General features: G+C 42.5%; 1 protein-coding gene across 1 annotated transcript in view; it reads right to left on the minus strand.

Moving 5' to 3' along the window:
* The window catches only part of slc16a10 (solute carrier family 16 member 10), a 102,235-nt gene that overhangs the window by 22,545 nt on the left and 55,566 nt on the right, over positions 1–24,124 (minus strand). The window contains exons 2-3 of the mRNA XM_084313818.1: positions 11,765–11,909; positions 4,366–4,795 (exon numbers count right to left, since the gene is read on the minus strand). Coding sequence (XP_084169944.1) covers positions 4,366–4,795; positions 11,765–11,909 — 575 coding nt within the window. The remainder of the gene's footprint in view (positions 1–4,365; positions 4,796–11,764; positions 11,910–24,124) is intronic.

Raw genomic sequence — 24,124 nt, forward strand, 5'->3', positions numbered from 1 at the left:
ATTTGAGCCTGTTGCTCTCAATCTTTTTTCCCCCCTCATCTGTATCACTCTTGCTAAATATGATACAAACTCACCCTTTGTCAACCAAACTCTTCCAAAGGAAAAGAAGAACATCAGATACATCTCATATCTCTGTTATCCTATTTCAGGAGCAGTGGATAAGCTAACATTTCTGGTAAACAAGAATACCCTGAAGACTCTGGCAGGAGCACTCATTCAAGGGTACTACAACTATGCTTGCACCTCATGGTACCAAAGCACCTCAAAGGCGCTAAAAACAAAATTACAAACATCTCAAAACAAACTAGTCAGACTACTGCTTGACCTGACTCCTAGAACCCAGATACACTACAGATACACTACACGACCAAGGTACCCATGTACATGTCAAAATACTTCCCAAAGGTCAGTGAATACCACGATCACAACACCAGAGGGAGCTCCACAAATCATGTTAAACCCAGATTCGGCTCAAACAAGGGACTAAACACGTTTCGCAATTATGCCACATCAATGTGGAACGCCCAAAGCTGTAAAGGAATGTGAATCACTACCCACTTTCAAAAACACTCTCAAAGAACACCTACGGGAGACTGCAATTCGAAACTGGCCCCTACAAATGTTCTAACCCAGTTGTACAGTAAATGACCAAGTATGGCTTTGTAAGTATTCCAATGTCCACCCATCCCCACCCCACCTACCCAACCTCCCCAATGTACAGTTTCTACGACAAATGTATATACACTATTTTTCTGGACACTTTTTGTATCACAAACAGTACTGTATTTGCAAATCTGGTATGTCATAAATTTATAGATGTAGCAGTACTGTCTATCTGTATGTCGTGTATGTCATAATGTTATGATGAATTGAAAATGGGGGACCCTGATGGAAACAAGATGAAAGTCTTTCTCTGGTCTGCATCCCCTTAACAATTGTATGTATTGAGCTGTACTGTACTGTACCCATTCTGCAATCTGTTAATAAACTTTTCAATCAATCAATCAATCAAAACATCATCGCGACCAAGCAACGGTTTAAATACACTACATGGATTTTGAATGATCGCAATGTAGAGTTTACAGTAAGTCGTTTTTAAAGCTGGATCAGGTGGAAGAGTAAGAGGTGGGGGTTAAAATAACTTGCTAGTCCTGAAGAACGGCAGGTCCATGGGGAACCACCTGTCTGTGGTAATAACAGTAATATATACATCATACACACACTGTCTGTGGTAATAACAGTAATATATACATCATACACACACTGTCTGTGGTAATAACAGTAATATATACATCATACACACACTGTCTGTGGTAATAACAGTAATATATACATCATACACACACTGTCTGTGGTAATAACAGTAATATATACATCATACACACACTGTCTGTGGTAATAACAGTAATATATACATCATACACACACTGTCTGTGGTAATAACAGTAATATATACATCATACACACACTGTCTGTGGTAATAACAGTAATATATACATCATACACACTCTGTCTGTGGTAATAACAGTAATACATCATACACACACTGTCTGTGGTAATACCAGTAATATATACATCATACACACTGTCTGTGGTAATAACAGTAATATATACATCATACACACACTGTCTGTGGTAATAACAGTAATACATCATACACACACTGTCTGTGGTAATACCAGTAATATATACATCATACACACACTGTCTGTGGTAATAACAGTAATATATACATCATACACACTCTGTCTGTGGTAATAACAGTAATACATCATACACACACTGTCTGTGGTAATACCAGTAATATATACATCATACACACACTGTCTGTGGTAATAACAGTAATATATACATCATACACACACTGTCTGTGGTAATAACAGTAATATATACATCATACACACACTGTCTGTGGTAATAACAGTAATATATACATCATACACACACTGTCTGTGGTAATAACAGTAATATATACATCATACACACACTGTCTGTGGTAATACCAGTAATATATACATCATACACACACTGTCTGTGGTAATAACAGTAATATATACATCATACACACACTGTCTGTGGTAATACAGTAATATATACATCATACACACACTGTCTGTGGTAATACCAGTAATATATACATCATACACACACTGTCTGTGGTAATAACAGTAATATATACATCATACACACACTGTCTGTGGTAATACAGTAATATATACATCATACACACACTGTCTGTGGTAATACCAGTAATATATACATCATACACACACTGTCTGTGGTAATAACAGTAATACATCATACACACACTGTCTGTGGTAATAACAGTAATATATACATCATACACACACTGTCTGTGGTAATACAGTAATATATACATCATACACACACTGTCTGTGGTAATAACAGTAATATATACATCATACACACACTGTCTGTGGTAATACAGTAATATATACATCATAGACACACTGTCTGTGGTAATAACAGTAATATATACATCATACACACACTGTCTGTGGTAATAACAGTAATATATACATCATACACACACTGTCTGTGGTAATAACAGTAATATATACATCATACACACACTGTCTGTGGTAATACAGTAATATATACATCATACACACACTGTCTGTGGTAATAACAGTAATATATACATCATACACACACTGTCTGTGGTAATAACAGTAATATATACATCATACACACACTGTCTGTGGTAATAACAGTAATATATACATCATACACACACTGTCTGTGGTAATAACAGTAATATATACATCATACACACACTGTCTGTGGTAATAACAGTAATATATACATCATACACACACTGTCTGTGGTAATAACAGTAATACATCATACACACATTGTCTGTGGTAATAACAGTAATATATACATCATACACACACTGTCTGTGGTAATACCAGTAATATATACATCATACACACACTGTCTGTGGTAATAACAGTAATATATACATCATACACACACTGTCTGTGGTAATAACAGTAATATATACATCATACACACACTGTCTGTGGTAATAACAGTAATATATACAGCATACACACACTGTCTGTGGTAATAACAGTAATATATACATCATACACACACTGTCTGTGGTAATAACAGTAATATATACATCATACACACACTGTATGTGGTAATAACAGTAATATATACATCATACACACACTGTCTGTGGTAATACCAGTAATATATACATCATACACACACTGTATGTGGTAATAACAGTAATATATACATCATACACACACTGTCTGTGGTAATACAGTAATATATACATCATACACACACTGTCTGTGGTAATACCGGTAATATATACATCATACACACACTGTCTGTGGTAATAACAGTAATACATCATACACACACTGTCTGTGGTAATAACAGTAATATATACATCATACACACACTGTCTGTGGTAATAACAGTAATATATACATCATACACACACTGTCTGTGGTAATAACAGTAATACATCATACACACACTGTCTGTGGTAATAACAGTAATACATCATACACACACTGTCTGTGATAATAACAGTAATATATACATCATACACACACTGTCTGTGGTAATAACAGTAATATATACATCATACACACACTGTCTGTGGTAATAACAGTAATACATCATACACACACTGTCTGTGGTAATAACAGTAATACATCATACACACACTGTCTGTGGTAATAACAGTAATATATACATCATACACACACTGTCTGTGGTAATAACAGTAATACATCATACACACACTGTCTGTGGTAATAACAGTAATACATCATACACACACTGTCTGTGGTAATAACAGTAATACATCATACACACACTGTCTGTGGTAATAACAGTAATACATCATACACACACGCACGCATGCACAATGTAGCCCTGAAGCTCTACACAGCCTTCTCATCGTCTCACCTTTCACACTAATATAACTCCTGTGTCACTAATATATTTTCATATCTGTGTTGATGAAGCGCACAGGTCGACAGTTCCATTTATTTTTACATGCCTATTCCTCCCCTTCTCACATAGAACACGTCCAAAACACAGGATTAGAATACTGGGAAATCGTAGGATGGATTCCCTCTGTCCGGAGGCCGAGAGTCATACTGTAGGACCTCTACTCTCTCTCTCTCTCTCTCTCCAAGACACGTTATCATATAATATCCCAGTAACCTTCGGCCCAGGGATGAGGAGCAACGCTCGTAAACAACACCCTGCCACATAAACAAGCCAGGATGTCAATGAATCACCTGACATCCGACAAGCACGTAAAACAAACACAAACACATTCCTCTAGAACGCCCCCCGCCGACTCACCAGGTGAACGTAAGGCACAAAGTAACCGTAGAGGGCGGCGGGTATGCCGAACACCCAGATGCGGTATCCCAGGGACCTCCAGATGTTGAAGTTGAAGATCTCACCGATGGGCGGGCAGCGCCTCCCCGTGCGGGAGTTGCGTGGCTTGTTGGGCCGCAGGGGCGTGTAGGTGAACCCGGCCAGCATGAGCACGAACATGAAGATGCTGAGGACACGCATGGTGTTCTGGAGGCCCACGCGGTGCAGCAGGGTGGTGAGCAGGAAGGGCAGCGTGATGGTGAACACGCTGCTGCCGGCCGTCACGATGCCGTTCACCAGGCCCAGGCGCTTCTTGAAGTAGTGGCCGAGGATCACCAGGCTGGGCTGGTAGGCGAAGGAGCAGCCGCAGGCGAACACGATGCCGTAGGTGAAGTACAGGGGGCCGAGGGACCTGTGATGGGGCGAAGCCACGGGTTATACTGTTGTTTATCACCACGGCCACGGCTCTGCTCTCCTCTCCACAATCTTTTTGTCTACTGTTGTGTACTGTTGTCTATTGTTACATATGGTTTTAAACTTTTAGTCCACAATTTCACAACTGTCTATAATGGTGGTGGGGAGATATCATCAGAATAGTCATTCTTACACATTCTCTCATTGGGCTAACTTCCCAAGTGAAAATAACAAATCATATAATAGTGAAACATTCCTCATTAAATGAAATCGTCGTAGTGGCCCCCCTGGGCGTCCCCCAAAACCCACTTTGAGAACCACTGTTCTACAGAAGCACCTTCAGTCAAGTCAAGTCAGTTTTATTTGTATAGCACATTTCCAGGCAGCGGCAGCTGACACCAAAGTGCTTCACAAGCAAGTTGATAAAAACAAATTAGTGTGAGGCAAGGTATAAGATTAAAAGAAAGAAAAAAAAACATAGCAAAGCAATGAAAGCAACAAAAACAAAACAATATGGTGCAAGATATAGGATTAAAAACATAATAAAGCAATGAAAGTAATAAAAACTGGTAGGACACAGTAAAACAAAGAGGATAGAGGGGCCAGGGGTCTAGTGGTGGTTAAGTAGGGGGGAAGGCCAAGGAGAACAGGTAGGTTTTCAAGAGTGATTTAAAAGCCTGTACGGTCTGGGCAGTCCGTACGCTGAGGGGGAGGCTGTTCCACAGTCTAGGCGCTGCGGTGGAGAAAGCTCTGTCTCCCCTAGTCTTGAGCCTGGTTCTGGGTACCACCAATAGCATCTGGTCAGCTGATCTGAGGGATCGGTGGGGGGTGTGGCGGTGCAGGAGCTCGGACAGATAGGAGGGAGCTGTGCCATTTAATGATTTAAAAACATTTAGTGCTAATTTAAAATCGATCCTGAAGCTAATAGGCAGCCAGTGGAGCGAGGCCAAAACTGGGCTGATGTGTTCGTGTTTTCTTGTTTTGGTGAGGAGGCGCGCGGCTGCGTTCTGCACCAGTTGTAGGCGGCGGAGGAGGGACTTGTCGATGGCCGTGTACAGAGCATTGCAGTAGTCGAGGCGGGTGGTGACAAAGGCATGTATCACCGTCTCCAGGTTACTTTGGGAGAGGTATGCCTTTGTCTTCGCCAGGAGTCTAAGGTGGTAAAAGCTGTTTTTCACTACGGCGCTGACCTGTCTATCGAATTAAAAATTACTGTCGAAGATGACCCCGAGGTTCCTGACAGAGGTGGAGAGGTTTGGGCCCAGGGGACCAAGTGCGTCAATGAGGGGGGGGCGGGGGGGCACTATTAAAAACAATGACCTCGGTTTTCCCTTCGTTCAATGTCAGGGAGTTTTCGGACATCCAGCACTTGATTTCTGCCAGGCAGTCAAGCAGTAGTTCTATTGATGTCTTCCCTTGGGTGGGCTTTAAGGGGAGGTAAACCTGCACGTCATCGGCGAAGCAGTGGAATGAGATATTGTGTTTTGCCAAGATCTGGCCTAGGGGGAGTATGTATAGGAGGAAGAGAGTGGGACCCAATATCGAGCCCTGGGGCACCCCGCAGGTGAGGGGGGCCACAGAGGAAGTGAGATCACAGAGTTGGACAGAGAAGGTCCTATTACTCAGGTAGGACCGGAACCAGTCTAAGACGGGGCCCCTAAGGCCTACGTAATGCTCGAGGCGAGCTATAAGGATGTGGTGGTCTACCGTGTCAAAGGCGGCTGAGAGGTCAAGGAGTAATAGTAGGGATGAGTTTCCTGCATCAGCAGCTGTAATCAGGTCGTTTAAGACACCTCACAGTGTCTTCAGTCTTCAGTCTAGCTCCTACCGGGGCTATCAGGGACTGTGACTTTATAATTGATGTATCTTGGCTGACGTTACCTGTTTTACAGTGTGAGGTTGTTACATAAATGACATGAATGAGGAATTCTAGTATTGTATAAAAGGGAATCATATCATGTCAGCAGAACCCCGGAACAATATGTAAGTCCCCCGTCAAGGATTATAAAATGTTCTTTTGTCGTATTTGGATTTCATGATGCGTTTTTTGTTCTTGATTTATTGTGATGTTTCTTCTTGACTTGTTTAAAGGAGACTTGTCCGGCCCATGGGGACATTAACTTGTGATTGCGGGCTTTACAAATACATTTGATTTGATTTGATTTATAAAAGAAACAGCCCAGGATGGAGAATCCAGAAGGTTTAAAAAAATCGCATTATGGGGTAAATCAGTTACAGTAAGCTAGTCCCTGTCAGACAGGGTTACGGTTAGGCAAAGGGGGGGAGCCTACATTCTATCAAAATACTTTTCCTGATATCCGTTCCCAAATTAATTATTATCATTGCCTAATAACGGTGCCTGTGTGACTCATCTGCCCTCACAGCGCTATTAGAAGAACCCAGGATAGAGAAGGAAGACAGAGCAGATGCAATTATGCCACATCAATGTGGAACGCCCTACCCAAAGCTGTAAAGGAATGTGAATCAATACCCACTTTCAAAACCACTCTCAAAGAACACCTACGGGAGACTGCAATTTGAAACTGGCCCATGTAAATGTCCTAACCCAACCCCCTCCAATGTACAGTAAATGACCAAGTATGGTTTCGTCAATATTCCAATGTACAGTTTTGCTTGTACAGTTGTACAGTGTCCCCCACCCACCCCTCCTACCCAACCCCCCCACCCCACCCACCCAACCACCTCCAATGTACAGCCCCCCCCCCCCCACCCCCACCCCACCTACCCAACCTCCTCCAATGTACAGTTTCTACGTCAAATGTATACACTCTCTTTTCTAGACTCTTTTTGTATCACAAACAGTACTGTATTTGCAAATCTGGTATGTCATAAATGTATAGATGTAGCAGTACTGTCTATCTGTATGTCGTGTATGTCATATATGTTATGATTAATTGAAAATGGGGGACCCTGATGTAAACAAGACAAAAGTCTTTATCTGGTCTGCATCCAATGGATGGTGTTAAAGGTCTAAAAATAGTTCATCAGAATATCAGAAGTCTGTTAAAATGGATTTACTTAAGGCATGGGTTTTTCAACACAGGCCAAGCATAATTACATTATCCGAGACCTGGCTTAACGATAAAATAACAAATGAACAAACAGATCCCTTAATAAATGTGGTGGAGTTGCCACTTATGTGTCTTATCTAGCTTGGTCTCTGAATTAATCATCCCTGAAGTTGGGCCTCTAGACTTTGAATGCATTTTTGTCAAAGTCACCCTGCATAAGAATAAATACATAACTATTGGAAATATTTATAGACCTCCTTCAGCACCTGCAGAATCATTTAATTCTATTAAAGCTACTTTAAATTCTATCTCATGTAATAATGAACTTATAGTTCTTGGTGATTCAATAAGAACTGGCTAGCTACATCACTAACCAAAGGTACAAATATATTTCTTAATTTAAACCTAACCCAGTTAATTGATATGCCTACCCGAGTCACAGCTACCAGTGAATCTTTGCTTGACTGGATCCTAGTCTCTCATCCCAACAGATTTTTAAAAGCAGGGGTTTTGTCAGATTGCCTTAGTGATCATTCTATTATAAATTAGACTACCTAAAGCACCACCCAAAGTGATTCAAATCAGGCAACATAAGAAAATGAATGTGGATCAATTTATCAATGACCTAATCTCAATCAACTGGGATAGGTATCAATTAATACCAAATGTTCATGACTCTTGGGATTTATTTTACTCAGAATTGTCTGAAGTGTTGGATAGGCATGCTCCACTAAAATCTGTTAAAGTTAAGGGAAGTCATCTTCCATGGATAACACCGGATCTTATAAGCAGCTTCAGGCATAGGGATCGAGTCTGGGCCAGATTCCGAAAAGAAAAGGACCCAGCTGTCTGGGAGGAGTATAAACGGCTGAGAAATGTTAGCAAGACTATGGTCAGAAATGCCAAATCCAATTATTTTAAAGAATCCTTAGCTTGTGATTTCAAAAATCCCAAGCAATTTTGGAATAAGATTAAAACTTTAACTGGTGTATCCAAAAATAATATTATTGACCAGATAAAAGTGAATACTATTATACGAGATCAACATTTATCCAACATTTTTCACTGCTGCATCATCACTCGATCCCGTGTCTGATCTCTTCAGTAATAGGCCTCCTGATCATAGCTTCTCTTTCAGGAAAATTTTACCTTTTGAAGTCTTTGATGCCATCAATAGCCTAAAAGTAAGTGGTGGTCCTGGATTATATGGTTTAGAATCTAAATTCCTCAAATTTGCATTCCATATTCTAATGTACCCATTATGTGATCTGTTTAATATGTCACTGTCCACATTCGAAATGCCTGACATATGGAAGTGCTCTCGTATTACCCCTGTATGCTGATGATTCCACATTGTACTATGCTGCAAAAACTGTCAGTGAACTGGACAATGTTTTATCAGCTGAGTTAAATATGGTGTTTGATTGGATAAAACGGAATAAGTTGGTACTAAACATCTCAAAAACCAAATCAATTATCTTGGGTTCGAGTCATAAATTGTCATCAATACCAAAAATGAGTTTGAACGTGTCTGACGAACCCATAGAACAGGTAAATAAAGTAAAATTACTGGGCATAATAATTGATAGCCAGCTGTCGTGGGCAGAACACATTGATACCATAGTGAAGAAGATGGGGAGTGGTATCTCCATTGTGAGGAAATGTCTTTCTTATGTCCCTACATATATTGTGGGACAGGTGGCGAAATCTTTAATTTTATGTCACCTAGATTATTGTGCACCAGTATGGTCCTCTGCATCCAAGGGTCAACTAAAAAAATTGCAAACTGCCCAGAACAGAGCTGCAAGGTTAGTTTTACATTGTTCCATGAGAACAAACACCATCACTATGCACCGGCAACTCTCATGGTTAACAGTAGAGAATAGGCTGGTTTTCAACACAGTTAAATTTTTCAGGAACACTGTCTTTTCATCTCAACCTGTTTTCTTATACAAACAAATTGTCAGATGCAGTCAGGTTCATTCTTATTTTACTAGGTCAGCTGATGATGGACAGATTATGTTACCATGTCCAAAATCAAATGCTTTAAAGAGGACTGTTGTTTATCGTGCCATCAATCATTGGAATAACTGCCCACTGAACATAAGTAAATTGAATAGTAAAGTGTCTTTCAAATACCACCTGAGAATGCACTACTTAAATATGTGAGCAAAATATTCTGATTCTAATGATGTCTACAATGTTTTACTGTTTTTAGATTATCATTGTTAATTGTGATTGTCATATGTATCTCATGTTGTTATGTTTTGTGTTTTCTGTTGTCTTTCTGTGTGGACCCCAGGAAGACTAGCTCGCCACTTAGGTGACAGCTAATGGGGATCCTTTTAAACAATAAACAACAATAATAAACCCTGTTGCATAAAGGTGGAGATGAAATAAATAATTATAGACCAATCGCAATTATTTGTTCTATTGCCAAAGTGTTTGAGAAATTGATATATAATCAGCTCTCTAAATCTCTTGACAAGTACAATATTTTATCACCTTATCAATCTGGTTTTAGGTCAAAATTCTCAACATCAACAGCTCTATTAAAGCTCACGAATGACATCTTCTCTGCAACTAACGATGGTAAATTAACTGGTGCAATTTCTATCGATCTGAGCAAAGCTTTCGACTTAGTTGACCACCACCTACTTCTAGATAAACTTCACTCTGTTGGCCTATCACGCAATGCATTACTCTGGTTCAACACATACCTTCATAATAGAAAACAATGTGTTGTCATCCAAGGGTTCCAATCGGATACAATGGTCCAAGAACGTGGTGTGCCGCAAGGTTCAACCCTTTACTTGGTCCACTTCTTTTTTCAATATTTATAAATAATATACCTTCTGTTTGTTCTGATTGCAGCGTTCATCTTTATGCAGACGATACAGTGTTGTATACATCCAAAAAGAATGTAGCAGATTCAATCAGCCTTACAATCTGACTTTAAGACACTACAGAAATGGCTTGCTGAAAATAAACTAATACTAAACAAAACCAAATCACACTTTATGATTTTTGGTACTCGGAAAAAACTGAAGGCAACCGAATCTAAGGCATGCATTATTTTATGTGCCGAGATAATACACCTCTGCAAAAAGCTGAACGCATCAAGTATTTGGGAGTATGGCTTGACCCCAAACTCTCATTCAATTTCCATATTACCTCTACTGTTATTAAAATGAATTGCAGCATTGGAGTCCTTTATAGAGCTAGACATTGTTTTTCCTTCACTGTTAGAAAGAAACTTGCACAACAACTTATTTTGCCATTAATGGACTATGCTGATGTTGTCTATCAAGCTGCCTCCAAAACCCACTTATCACCTCTAAATGTGGCTTACAATAGACTATGCAGATTTGTTCTTGACTGTCCATTCAAAACACACCATTGTACTATGTATCAAACCTTAGACTGGCCTTCTCCTACAATATCTATTACATCCTGTATTCTACTAACCCTTTGAATGTTTTGTTGGGCCTTTCTCGTGGCGGCTGCCTGGCGGTGTCATCGCGGGGTAAAGCATATTTGTTTGCCCTGCGGTGGCACCGTCATGTGACTGCCGTGGAGTGGGCCTATTATGATGGAGATTGAGACATATCCTCTTATCCTCTTATAATGAGACATATCCTCTTATAATGTGTACATGTTCTGTTGTGTTTTTGTACGTGTCCTTTATTTAATTTTTTTGTTGTGTGTTATGTGTTCTGATTCTGAATTACATTGCACAAAATGTGGGACCCTCTCGAAAATGAGATACTGTATCTCAATGTGGTTTTCCCAATAAAGAATTTCAATATATCCCCTTAACAATTGTATGTATTGAGCTGTACTGTACTGTACCCATTCTGCAATCTGTTAATAAAGTTTTTCAATCAATCAATCAATCAATCAATCAATCAATCAATCAATCAATCAATCCTTACTTGACAAAGGAGCTGGCCAGGAGGCCCACCAGGGCCACGGCGGCCCCGCCCACTGCTGTCACTCTGCAGCCCAGGATGTCTGTGAACACACTGACGATGGGAGAGCAGAAGAAGATCATCCCCATGGAGAGAGAGCCCACCAAGGCTGCAGGGAGAGAGATAGAGAGAGAGAGAGCGAGAGAGAGCGAGAGAGATAGAGAGAGAGAGCGAGAGACAGAGAGAGAGACAGAGAGAGAGAGAGAGAGAGAGAGAGAGAGAGAGAGAGAGAGAGAGAGAGAGAGAGAGAGAGAGAGAGAGAGAGAGAGAGAGAGAGTAAAACGTTAAAACAGAAGACAATAGCATAACATTTGCATACTGTTACACAGTGCAAATAGGTAGGTTGGAGCCGATAGGGTTGTTGAACATTTGGCATGGTTTTGCAGGAAGTAGCGGTAACAAAAACATATTTTTCTCATCTCTAGTTGAGGTTAGGGTTAGATTTAAAGGTTAGGGTTAAGGTGGGTGAGGTCTATGAAAAGTGCAGGTAACGCTAAAGGAGGAGGTCATCAAGGTCAGGCAGGATTTGATATCTGATGGGTTTGATTTGCCTTATGTTTGCTCCTAAAGTAGAACCCTCCATAAAGGTGATCACCATCAAACACTATGAATTATGGTTGTCAAAAAAACAAACAGTAGAGTTGACTTAAGGTCTTTCTTTGCTAACTCTCCATGCTTATGGGACGGTTACAATTCCACATGAAGCTATGTATAAGGTTATATAAAGCAATCTATTCCTGAAACGCTCTCTGGCATAATAAGGTTATGAAGATGGATGTGACCTTTGAACTCAGAGCACTAAACTCTGTCCTAGACCCAGATATGCTCTAACATAGTCATTAGAGCTGTCCACAACTAAAGACACGTGTCATAGTCCACTAAAGTCACAGGACTTTTGCTCCCAGTTATAGGGAGGCTGGACAGAGAAGCAGGAAGACACATCCAGGGAAACGGAAGGACTGATCAGGAACAACACTTAGTATGTCAACAGCAAATAGGACAGGGAAAACATAGGACATCCTGAGGTATGTGCATGAACTCTGGCGCAGGGACTTGCATATCATTCATTCATTCACGTCTTCAATTATATTTGTATACGCACATTTATATATTTTTGATAATCTGTTTAATCTGTTTATTTATACGAGGATATACTAAGATTTTGTATGAATTATTGTATATTTGTACAGAGTACACTTAAGTTAGCTGGGGTTGACTTAGGATAGAATCTGTATACCAGGGTGGACTGTACTACATACTGTACATAGTGATATTATTGATAGAGCATATTATACCAGGGTGGGCTGTACATACACACATAGTGATATTATTGATAGAGTGTATATTATACCAGGGTGGGCTCTACATACTGTACATAGTGGTCTTATTTGTCGGAAGAGAAAACAATGACCCATCCCCTAACTCTAACGCCCTAATCATGACCCCCTAACTCTAACTCCCCTAACTCTAACTCCCCTAACTCTAACTCCCCTAACTCTAACTCCCCTAACTCTAACTCCCCTAACTCTAACTCCCCTAACACTACTCCCCTAACACTACTCCCCTAACCATGACCCCCTAACTCTAACTCTCCTAACTCTAACTCCCCTAACACTACTCCCCTAACCATGACCCCCTAACTCTAACTCTCCTAACTCTAACTCCCCTAACCATGACTCCCCTAACTCTACTCCCCTAACTCTAACTCCCCTAACTCTAACTCCCCTAACACTACTCCCCTAACACTACTCCCCTAACCATGACTCCCCTAACACTACTCCCCTAACCATGACTCCCCTAACTCTACTCCCCTAACTCTACTCCCCTAACTCTACTCCCCTAACTCTAACTCTCCTAACTCTAACTCCCCTAACACTACTCCCCTAACCATGACCCCCTAACTCTAACTCTCCTAACTCTAACTCCCCTAACCATGACTCCCCTAACTCTACTCCCCTAACTCTACTCCCCTAACTCTAACTCCCCTAACTCTAACTCCCCTAACCCTAACTCCCCTAACTCTAACTCCCCTAACACTACTCCCCTAACACTACTCCCCTAACCATGACTCCCCTAACACTACTCCCCTAACCATGACTCCCCTAACTCTACTCCCCTAACTCTACTCCCCTAACTCTAACTCCCCTAACTCTAACTCCCCTAACACTACTCCCCTAACTCTAACTCCCCTAACCATGACTCCCCTAACTCTAACTCCCCTAACTCTAACTCCCCTAACTCTAACTCCCCTAACTCTAACTCCCCTAACCCTAGCTCCCCTAACTCTAACTCCCCTAACTCTAACTCCCCTAACTCTAACTCCCCTAACCCTAGCTCCCCTAACTCTAACTCTCCTAACTCTAACTCCCCTAACCATGACTCCCCTAACTCTAACTCCCCTAACACTACTCCCCTAACCCTAACTCCCCTAACTCTAACTCCCCTAACACTACTCCCCTAACTCTAACTCCCCTAACTCTAACTCCCCTAACACTACTCCCCTAACTCTAACTCCCCTAACACTACTCCCCTAACTCTAACTCCCCTAACTCTAACTCCCCTAACACTACTCCCCTAACTCTAACTCCCCTAACACTACTCCCCTAACCATGACTCCCCTAACTCTAACTCCCCTAACACTACTCCCCTAACTCTAACTCCCCTAACTCTAACTCCCCTAACCCTAACTCCCCTAACTCTAACTCCCCTAACACTACTCCCCTAACTCTAACTCCCCTAACTCTAACTCCCCTAACCCTAACTCCCCTAACTCTAACTCCCCTAACCATGACTCCCCTAACTCTAACTCCCCTAACTCTAACTCCCCTAACCCTAACTCCCCTAACTCTAACTCCCCTAACACTACTCCCCTAACTCTAACTCCCCTAACACTACTCCCCTAACTCTAACTCCCCTAACACTACTCCCCTAACTCTAACTCCCCTAACTCTAACTCCCCTAACACTACTCCCCTAACTCTAACTCCCCTAACACTACTCCCCTAACTCTAACTCCCCTACCCCTAACTCCGTTCTAACTCTAACTCCCCTACCCCTAACTCCGTTCTAACTCTAACTTCCCTACCCCTAGCTCCCCTAACTCTAACTTCCCTAACTCTAACTCCCCTAACTCTAACTCCCCTAACCCTAACTCCCCTAACTCTAACTCCCCTAACCCTAACTCCCCTAACTCTAACTCCCCTAACTCTAACTCCCCTAACACTACTCCCCTAACTCTAACTCCCCTAACTCCCCTAACCCTAACTCCCCTAACTCTAACTCCCCTAACACTACTCCCCTAACTCTAACTCCCCTAACCCTAACTCCCCTAACTCTAACTCCCCTAACACTACTCCCCTAACTCTAACTCCCCTAACTCCCCTAACCCTAACTCCCCTAACCCTAACTCCCCTACCCCTAGCTCCCCTAACTCTAACTCCCCTAACTCCCCTAACCCTAACTCCCCTACCCCTAGCTCCCCTAACTCTAACTCCCCTACCCCTAGCTCCCCTAACCCTAACTCCCCTAACTCTAACTCCCCTAACTCTAACTCCCCTAACCCTAACTCCCCTAACTCACATTGCCTAAAAATGTTGAAAAACATATAGTCAGAATCACTTCATTCGCCAATGTGTAGGGACACAGGCATATATCAGAATCTGGTTCGGCGCAAGAATATAAAACAATCCACGTTCTAACGGGACCCTGTGACCCACCCGCTAAGTTACAGTACCCTGTGACCCACCCGCTAAGTCACAGTACCCTGTGACCCACCCGCTAAGTTACAGTACCCTGTGACCCACCCGCTAAGTTACAGTACCCTGTGACCCACCCGCTAAGTTACAGTACCCTGTGACCCACCCGCTAAGTTACAGTACCCTGTGACCCACCCGCTAAGTTACAGTACCCTGTGACCCGCTAACTTACAGTACCCTGTGACCCGCTAACTTACAGTACCCTGTGACCCACCCGCTAAGTTACAGTACCCTCTGACCCACCCGCTAAGTTACAGTACCCTGTGACCCGCTAACTTACAGTACCCTGTGACCCACCCGCTAAGTTACAGTACATTGCCTGAAAAAACGTTGGAGAGGTATCAGGATGTTATTGCTGGTCTGTCACAGCAGGTGGTCGTTCACCGGCGTACATATGTCTGGAAAAACTAGCTTATTTCTGAGAACACTTAGAAGACATAAACAGATCACATGGCCGTCAGAAATATTGTTTCCGGCCTTTATTCTTATCATGGGATAAGAACAACACACACACTCACAACACACACACACTCACAAGACACACACACACACACACACACACGCACACACTCACAACATGCACACACTCACAAGACACACACACACGCACGCATGCACGCACGCACACACACACACACACACACACACACACACACACACACACACACACACACACACACACACACACACACACACACACACACACACACACACACACACACACACACACACACACACACACACACACACACACACTTGATTAATTGAAAATGGAGGACCCTTATGTAAACAAGACGAAAGGATTTTTCTGGTCTGCATCCTCTTAGCAGTTGTTAGTATTGAGCTGTACTGTAATTGTACCCATTCTGCAATCTGTTAATAAAGTTTTCAATCAATCAATCAATCAATCAAACACACACACACACACACACTCACAACACACACACACACACACACACTCACTCACTCACTCACTCACTCACTCACTCACTCACTCACTCACTCACTCACTCACTCACTCACTCACTCACTCACTCACTCACTCACTCACTCACTCACTCACTCACTCACAACACAAGGCCACACAGTGAGTGGCCTTTGATCACAAAGATGACCACGAGAGAGAGGTCATTTTGGCAGAGGGTGAGTAGCCTGTTTGGGGGGAAGTCACTGTGTGCGTGGGACGCTTTCACTGGAAGTTCTAAGCGAGAGCACGAACCTCTTGCTCCGCCTTTGTGTTATTTTGAACCTTTGTGACAAGGAGACATCGCTCCCGATGACTCACGACATCGACCAATGAAACAAAAAGAGCTCTGAAAAGGTTATCTTGTCCACCTCTTCCCTTCTCTTCTCCTTCCTCTCCTCTATATCTGCACCCCCCCCCCCCCACCAGTGTGGAGACCACTAACAGATACAGTCTATGATTATAAGAGAGAAAAGGAATGGGGAGCTCCAGTAGCTCACCACGTACCGCGAGTGCTATTTCAGCGCCGTGGACAACCGCGCTCGCGCGGATCTGGGGCTGAGCGCGTTCGAATCCCGGACGGCAGCCGTGCCTTTCCCAGAGTGTCTTTCCCCCCCATCTGAACCCTTTCAGCCTGCATCTGTCGGTCGAACTTGACCAAGTATGAATGCGAAGAAAAAGCGATAAACGCTAAAAAGAACCAGGTGACTGGTCAAAGTTTAAAAAAAAAAAGAGAGAAAAGGAATGACTTCCGGTTTGACCGCGGAAGAAAATGGCAGCTTAACTCACGAGCTCCCCGACAGCAAAATGATATAGCCCCGGAAAACATTTATTAACAACACCAGGGTATATATTTAATAGGGATGAAAGAAGGGGCTATCACAAGACGTAGGGCGAACACAATTACAACTGGAAAAGACGACGGAATGGCAGAGAATGGCGATACAACGGGAGGAAAAGATGGCGACGATGAATCTGAACAAGAAGCCACGCTGTTGAACATCTACAGGGAGCTTAAAGAGTTCAGAAGAGATAATGAGCGTCAATTTCGGGAAATAAAAAATTAGATGAACAAAATGAACGACAGACTTGGTGAGGCGGAGGGGAGAATCGGAGAAAATGAAGATGTGCTTGATGCGGCGACGGTTTTGATCAAGAAGCTAATACAAAGACAGGCCGACACGGAGGCTAAACTGCTCGACCAGGAGGGCAGAGCGAGGAGGGAGAACCTACGAGTATATGGTATCCCAGAGGATAAAGAGGGAAAAGACATGCATGGATTTCTAGACGGCCTGTTTAAGGACGCACTCGGCCTGCCTCGTGACATGGACCTTCATATCGAACGAGCACACCGGGCATTAGCCCCAAGGCCTACCAGCCCGCAGCTGAAACCACGGTCAATCGTGGTTAAGTTTGGGAGCTACAAAATGAAGGAAGAGATAATACGCCGGACGTGGCAGAAGAAAAACGTCTCATGTGACAATGAACGTTTCTTTGTCGATCATGATTTCCCCACTGAAATACTGAAGAAACGAGGAGAATATGCCGAGGCCAAGAGAGTGATGAAGGAGAGGAATCTCAAGTTCCAGACACCGTATCCTGCGAAAATTAGGGTATTTTACGAAGATGGCACCTGCCTGTACCAGAACGCGGCGGAGGCGACGGCGGATATGGCAAGACGTGGCTTTAAGATCACCGTGGTGAACCCTACTGCCGACCCAGATCGAGAGGAGATACTGCGGCTGTCTACCTGGCAGACAGTGGGAAGAAAACGGGGACCGGGAGGCGGCATACAGGCGATGGAGAATGAAGGCCCCGCACAGCAGGGCAATGAACAGCACGGGTACCGGGAGAAACTCCAGGGCCCTCATTCATCAACGTGTTCTACGCACAGATCTGTGCTTACCCTGTGCGTACGATCATTTCTAAGCAAAGAGTGGGATTCATCAATTTCAACTTGAACTTGACTCCGTGCTTACGTCTACGCACAGGTCAGAGCACACTTACCTGACGCCCAGTGGTAGAATATATTATTACAACAAGGAAATGAGCTTCTGTGCATAATAACACTGGCGGAGCGTAATTCATTATAGTTCATTGTAAAATAGCAACAGTAGTGTAATTATGGTCAAAACCCTATAAATAGCATTTGGAATAATAGATCTTTCTCTCAGAATGAATGCAGCATGGTTTATATAGCGTTATCGGAATATACGGGGTGTAGGCTACTGACTGACTGCGCTCCGCGTAGCTTGATTGATTGATTGATTGAAAAGTTTATTAACAGATTGCAGAATGGGTACAGTACAGTACAGCTCAGTACATACAATTGTTAATTGGGGATGCAGACCAGAGAAAGACTTTCGTCTTGTTTACATCAGGGTCCCCCATTTTCAATTCATCATAAATCATAAAGCTCAACTCGTTATTATTTTGCGCACAGACCGCAGCGGCAGAAACACGGGAACGTTTTGATTATATTTAAAAGGCTTTACGTTAAACGAAACAAGTGGAATTTCGAAGCTGTAAGCAGAATACAAGTCATATGAATATAGTGTTCTTCCCCCTTTTTACTGTATAAGAAAGAATAGAAAACGCATTGCAATGACACCAGATAGTGGACAGACTGCCTAAATATTAAAGGCAACCAACTTGTGTCTAACCACGCCCAACTTGCGTCTAGCCACGCCCCCGCGGCGACGCGGCAGCAGCAGAGCGGAGCTGCTCTGCCACGGAGCGTAGCGGCAGAGCGGAGCTCGGCCGCGGAGCTCCGTCGCGGCAGCATTATATGCCAGTAACCGCCCCTTATTCAGTATCCAGAAATAGCTCAATTGGCAACGCTGCATGGCTGTGGATCCTACGGCTCGTTGCTGGCTAGTTCGATTCCCTTCAATTTATATATATATTTTTTTTTTAACGTGCATTCGCATTCTTTCGCCGTTAAGTTTAGGCATAACTTTAAGCATTGTTTCGGAGTTGGTTAAGGTTAGGCATTGTTTCGGAGTTGCTTAAGGTTAGAAGGGTTAAGTTTAGGCGCTGTTAAGGAGCTGGTTAAGGTTAGAGTTTGACTTAGAGAATGGCAATATTTTTTAATGTGCATTCATTTCGCCGGTTAAGTTTAGGCATTGTTTCGGAGTTGGTTAAGGTTAGGCATTGTTTCGGAGTTGCTTAAGGTTAGAAGGGTTAAGTTTAGGCGCTGTTAAGGAGCTGGTTAAGGTTAGAGTTTGACTTAGAGAATGGCAATATTTTTTAACGTGCATTCATTTCGCCGGTTAAGTTTAGGCATTGTTTCGGAGTTGGTTAAGGTTAGGCATTGTTTCGGAGTTGCTTAAGGTTAGAAGGGTTAAGTTTAGGCGCTGTTAAGGAGCTGGTTAAGGTTAGAGTTTGACTTAGAGAATGGCAATAGACAGCCTATTTCCGCGCTGCAGCGCGAGGCAATAGACAGCCTATTTCCGCGCTGCCGCTCTCTCGCGCTGCCATGGTCACATGGGCGTATTGGCCAATCAGAGAAACGCTAAACACAAGTTGGTTGCCTAAAATATTCACGCGGACAGACTATGTATATGATGGGATTCAAGTTCGCGTTTTTGTTGATCATAGGCATGCTGTCAGAGTATGATATCTTAATCAAACATTCTAGAACATTTGTCGTCACAGATCATGTCCTAATAGAACATAGGCTATGGCATGGATCGCGTGATATTGTGTGGACTGTTATTATTACTGTACCGGTACCACCCATTGTAACAACAGCCTTGTGAGTCCCGCACACAAACATGATGGAATTCAAGTTCATGTATTGAAAGGCAGGCTACATCATACATGCAGTGAGATTCATTGTTCTTGTATATGCTCTCGTATTATTGTTTATATAGGCTACCCAATACTGACATCAAAATAGATTGTAGTATGCCTCTAGAAATCATATGCAGCAGGTAGAAAATTGACGGGAGATCCATCGCGATTTGGAATAAAATTGAGGATAACTTTAATCCCTGGGTATTAATCAAACAACACGGGAAAAGGCAGTCATATTCCAGCGCGGTATTTATTAGTGTTTGCGCTGCCCAGGCAGCAATGGTTAATAGATATCATATCCGACATCACGTAAGTGTATACGTCTGTCAGCCTGTCTCATGACACGCTTCCCTCGGCTTAGTCCATTTTTCCACATTTCATGGGTGTATTCCATTACCGTATATGGTTAATCGGGGCGTTTCTGGTATGCAAATACTTAAAACAGTGCACGAGCTCAAACGTAGGATCAAAGTCATATTCATCATGACAGGTGTGCGTAGAGCCTGCGTACGCACGTGTGATGAATCCCGACTTCCCTGTGCGTACACTGGTTCTACATTCCGTGCTTACGTGTGGAAATAGAACATGTTCTACGCACACATTGATGAATGAGGGCCCAGGGATTCAGACGGGGACAGTCGGAGGCGGTCAATTAAGATAACGATCAAGAAGCACATGGATACAGATAAGTCGCAGGGGCATCGTCATAGAGTAACAAACATCGCAAAGTGCCAATTTGTATAAAAAACAAATATATATATATCCTGGATAGATAAAAAAGGGATGACGAAATGAACCACAGTCCAATATGGATATGACATAGAAGTTACAATGTACCAATATGTATCTCTAGGGGATATACAAATGTTAATTGTTGGAAGAGAAAAAACGTCACCATTTTGACAAGTTCAGTTGAATTGATCACACTGTATATAGACTACAGTGTGAACCATACGTTACATTAGGGTATACAAAATAGTAGGGGCACAGTTTTGGGCAACCTGCCTTGTGCCAAATGCACTCCTCTGTTAGACGAGGGGGACCAAAGTGCACGGGTGAGTAATAATAAAATAATATAATGTATTTATGTTTTTATGTGTTCCTTTTTATTTCATCATATACTATGCTGTTGTATGTATATCATCACAGTCTCAGGTCCTAGATATGGAAATATGGGATATAGCGCCCCAGACATAGAAGCACTATGTGCAGGAGTGCACAGGGGAGATACATTACAAGGGATATGGGGCTGATTAAAATAGTATCGTGGAATATAGACGGATGTCATCATCCCATTAAGTGAAAAAAAATACTGACGTTCTTGAAACAAAAAAAGACGGATATTGCACTAATTCAAGAATCACACCTGAATGAGGAAGAGTCGGCCAAGCTTAAGAGGGATTGGGTGGGACAAATATTCTATAGTACGTTCTCTTCTAGGAAGAGGGGGGTGGCAATATTAGTGAGAGAAAACATAGACATTAAGGTGCACAACAATTTCTCACATGATGAGGGGAGATGGGTTATATTGGATGCTGATTTGGAGGGACAGAGAACTACATTAGCTAATATATATGCGCCCAACGTGTCGTCCTCAGACTTTTTTCATGAAGTATGTGAGGTGATTAGGAAGATAGGGAATAGCAACGTAATCATAGGGGGGGACTTCAACCTGGTTGGAAACACCTTGCTGGACAAGTCATCTCAACCCAGGACCGCTGACAACGCAGGGAGACTTGCGGTCGGTGTACTGGTAGAGGAATTGGGTCTAGTGGATATCTGGAGGGTTCTGAACCCACAGGAAAGAGACTACACGTTTTACTCTCACCCACATGCCTCATACTCTAGAATTGACTATTTCCTGATCTCTAGCGCACTGGTAGAACAAATAGCAGATAGTAGGATAGGGAACATTGTAATATCTGATCATGCTCCGGTTGATTTGGTAGTCACATCCATAGAGGAGGGGCAACGGTCTCGGAGATGGCGATTCAATAACCTAATGTTGAATGATGAAGTGTCATGTGCATACATTAGAACTATATTTAAGGAATTCTGGGAACTTAATGAAGGGTCAATAGATGATAGTGGCATAATGTGGGACACATGTAAAGCATACATGAGAGGACGACTCATACAATACAGTGCAATACTAAAAAGGGCAGAGAAACAAAAAATGACAGCATTGGACGAGGAAATTAAAGCACTCTCGAAACAGCACAGTCAGAGACCAGACCCAGAAACGTGGAGAAATTTGAACAAATCCAAATATGAATTGAACAACATATACCAAAAAAAGGCTGAATATGCTTTATTTAGGACCAACCAAAGATATTATGAACAAGGGGAGAGAGCGGGTAAAATACTAGCAAATTGGGTTAAACAAATGCAAAATCAAAGCATTATATCCTCAATTCGTAATAAGAATGACAAAATTATTACGGACAAAAAGGAAATTAATAATGTTTTCAGGTGCTTTTACCAGGACTTATATACCCCACAGGCAGCGGTGGATCAGGTAAAAATGGACAAGTTCTTCAACAAGATTGAATTACCGTTGTTATCGAAACAACAAGTAAAGTCAATGGAGGGGGAGGTCTCGATAAAGGAAATACATGCGGCAATCAACAGCCTTAAATTAGGTAAAGCACCAGGAGACGATGGGTTTACTCCCGATTTCTACAAACAATTCAGTGATATAATCTCTCCAAGACTATTGAAAGTATATCAAGATTCACTGTTAAAAGGGAGCTTGCCCACTAGCCTGAGATCGGCCACTATTACGTTACTACAGAAAAAGGGCAAATACCCTCAATACTGTGGGAACTATAGGCCTATATCACTGAGCAATTTGGAAGAAAAAGTATTGGCAAAAATACTAGCGAATAGAATAGAAGATGTACTACCAAGTTTGGTACACTCAGACCAAGTGGGTTTTGTGAAGGGGAGAAACTCAGCTGATAATATTCGCAGACTCCTACACATAATGTGGAAGGTTAGGAATGATGTAGAGCCTACAGTGGCCTTCTCATTGGACGCCGAAAAGGCCTTTGATAAGGTGGAATTTGCATTCTTATTTCACACGCTAGAGCGCTTCGGATTTGGACCATCGTTTACTGGTTGGGTAAAGCTGTTGTACACAAATCCGATGGCCTCTGTCTTGACTAACAGGATCGTATCCTCGCCCTTTAATCTAGGACGGGGGACAAGGCTCTCCGCTTTCTCCCCAAATGTTCGCGCTTTTCCTTGAACCACTTGCTATCGCACTAAGGACTAATCAAGACATCAAAGGGGTAGTAGCGGGACAGGTGGAACATAAACTATTTTTATATGCGGATGATATCTTATTGGTGTCCAGCAATCCCCAAACAGCAGCTGGGGTCATTGGAACTGTTATCGAGTCCTTCTCCGAAATTTCTGGATACACAATCAACTGGAGCAAATCAGAAGCAATGCCTCTCTCTAAGTGCTGTCCCCCTGCTATTAGGAGGGGATGGCAGTACAGGTGGATGCCGTCAGGGTTGATATACCTAGGAATAAAGTTGATCCCAGGTCTGAAAGAGATAGTACAAGCCAATATTGCCCCTATAATCGAACACGTTAGTGCTCTGACCCAGAATTGGGCCAAGATGAATATGTCCCTCCTTGGGGAAGATAAACTTAGTAAAAATTATATTGGCTCCCAAATTAAATTATATCCTATATATGCTGCCGCTGACTCTCCCGACTCAGTTACTCAAACAGTATGACAAAGTCATTAATGTATATTTGTGGGGGGGCAAAAGGCCACTATTTGGTCGGGCCAAAA

Source organism: Notolepis coatsorum (genome assembly GCF_963971535.1).
Source record: "Notolepis coatsorum genome assembly, chromosome: 5".
NCBI lineage: Eukaryota > Metazoa > Chordata > Actinopteri > Aulopiformes > Paralepididae > Notolepis > Notolepis coatsorum.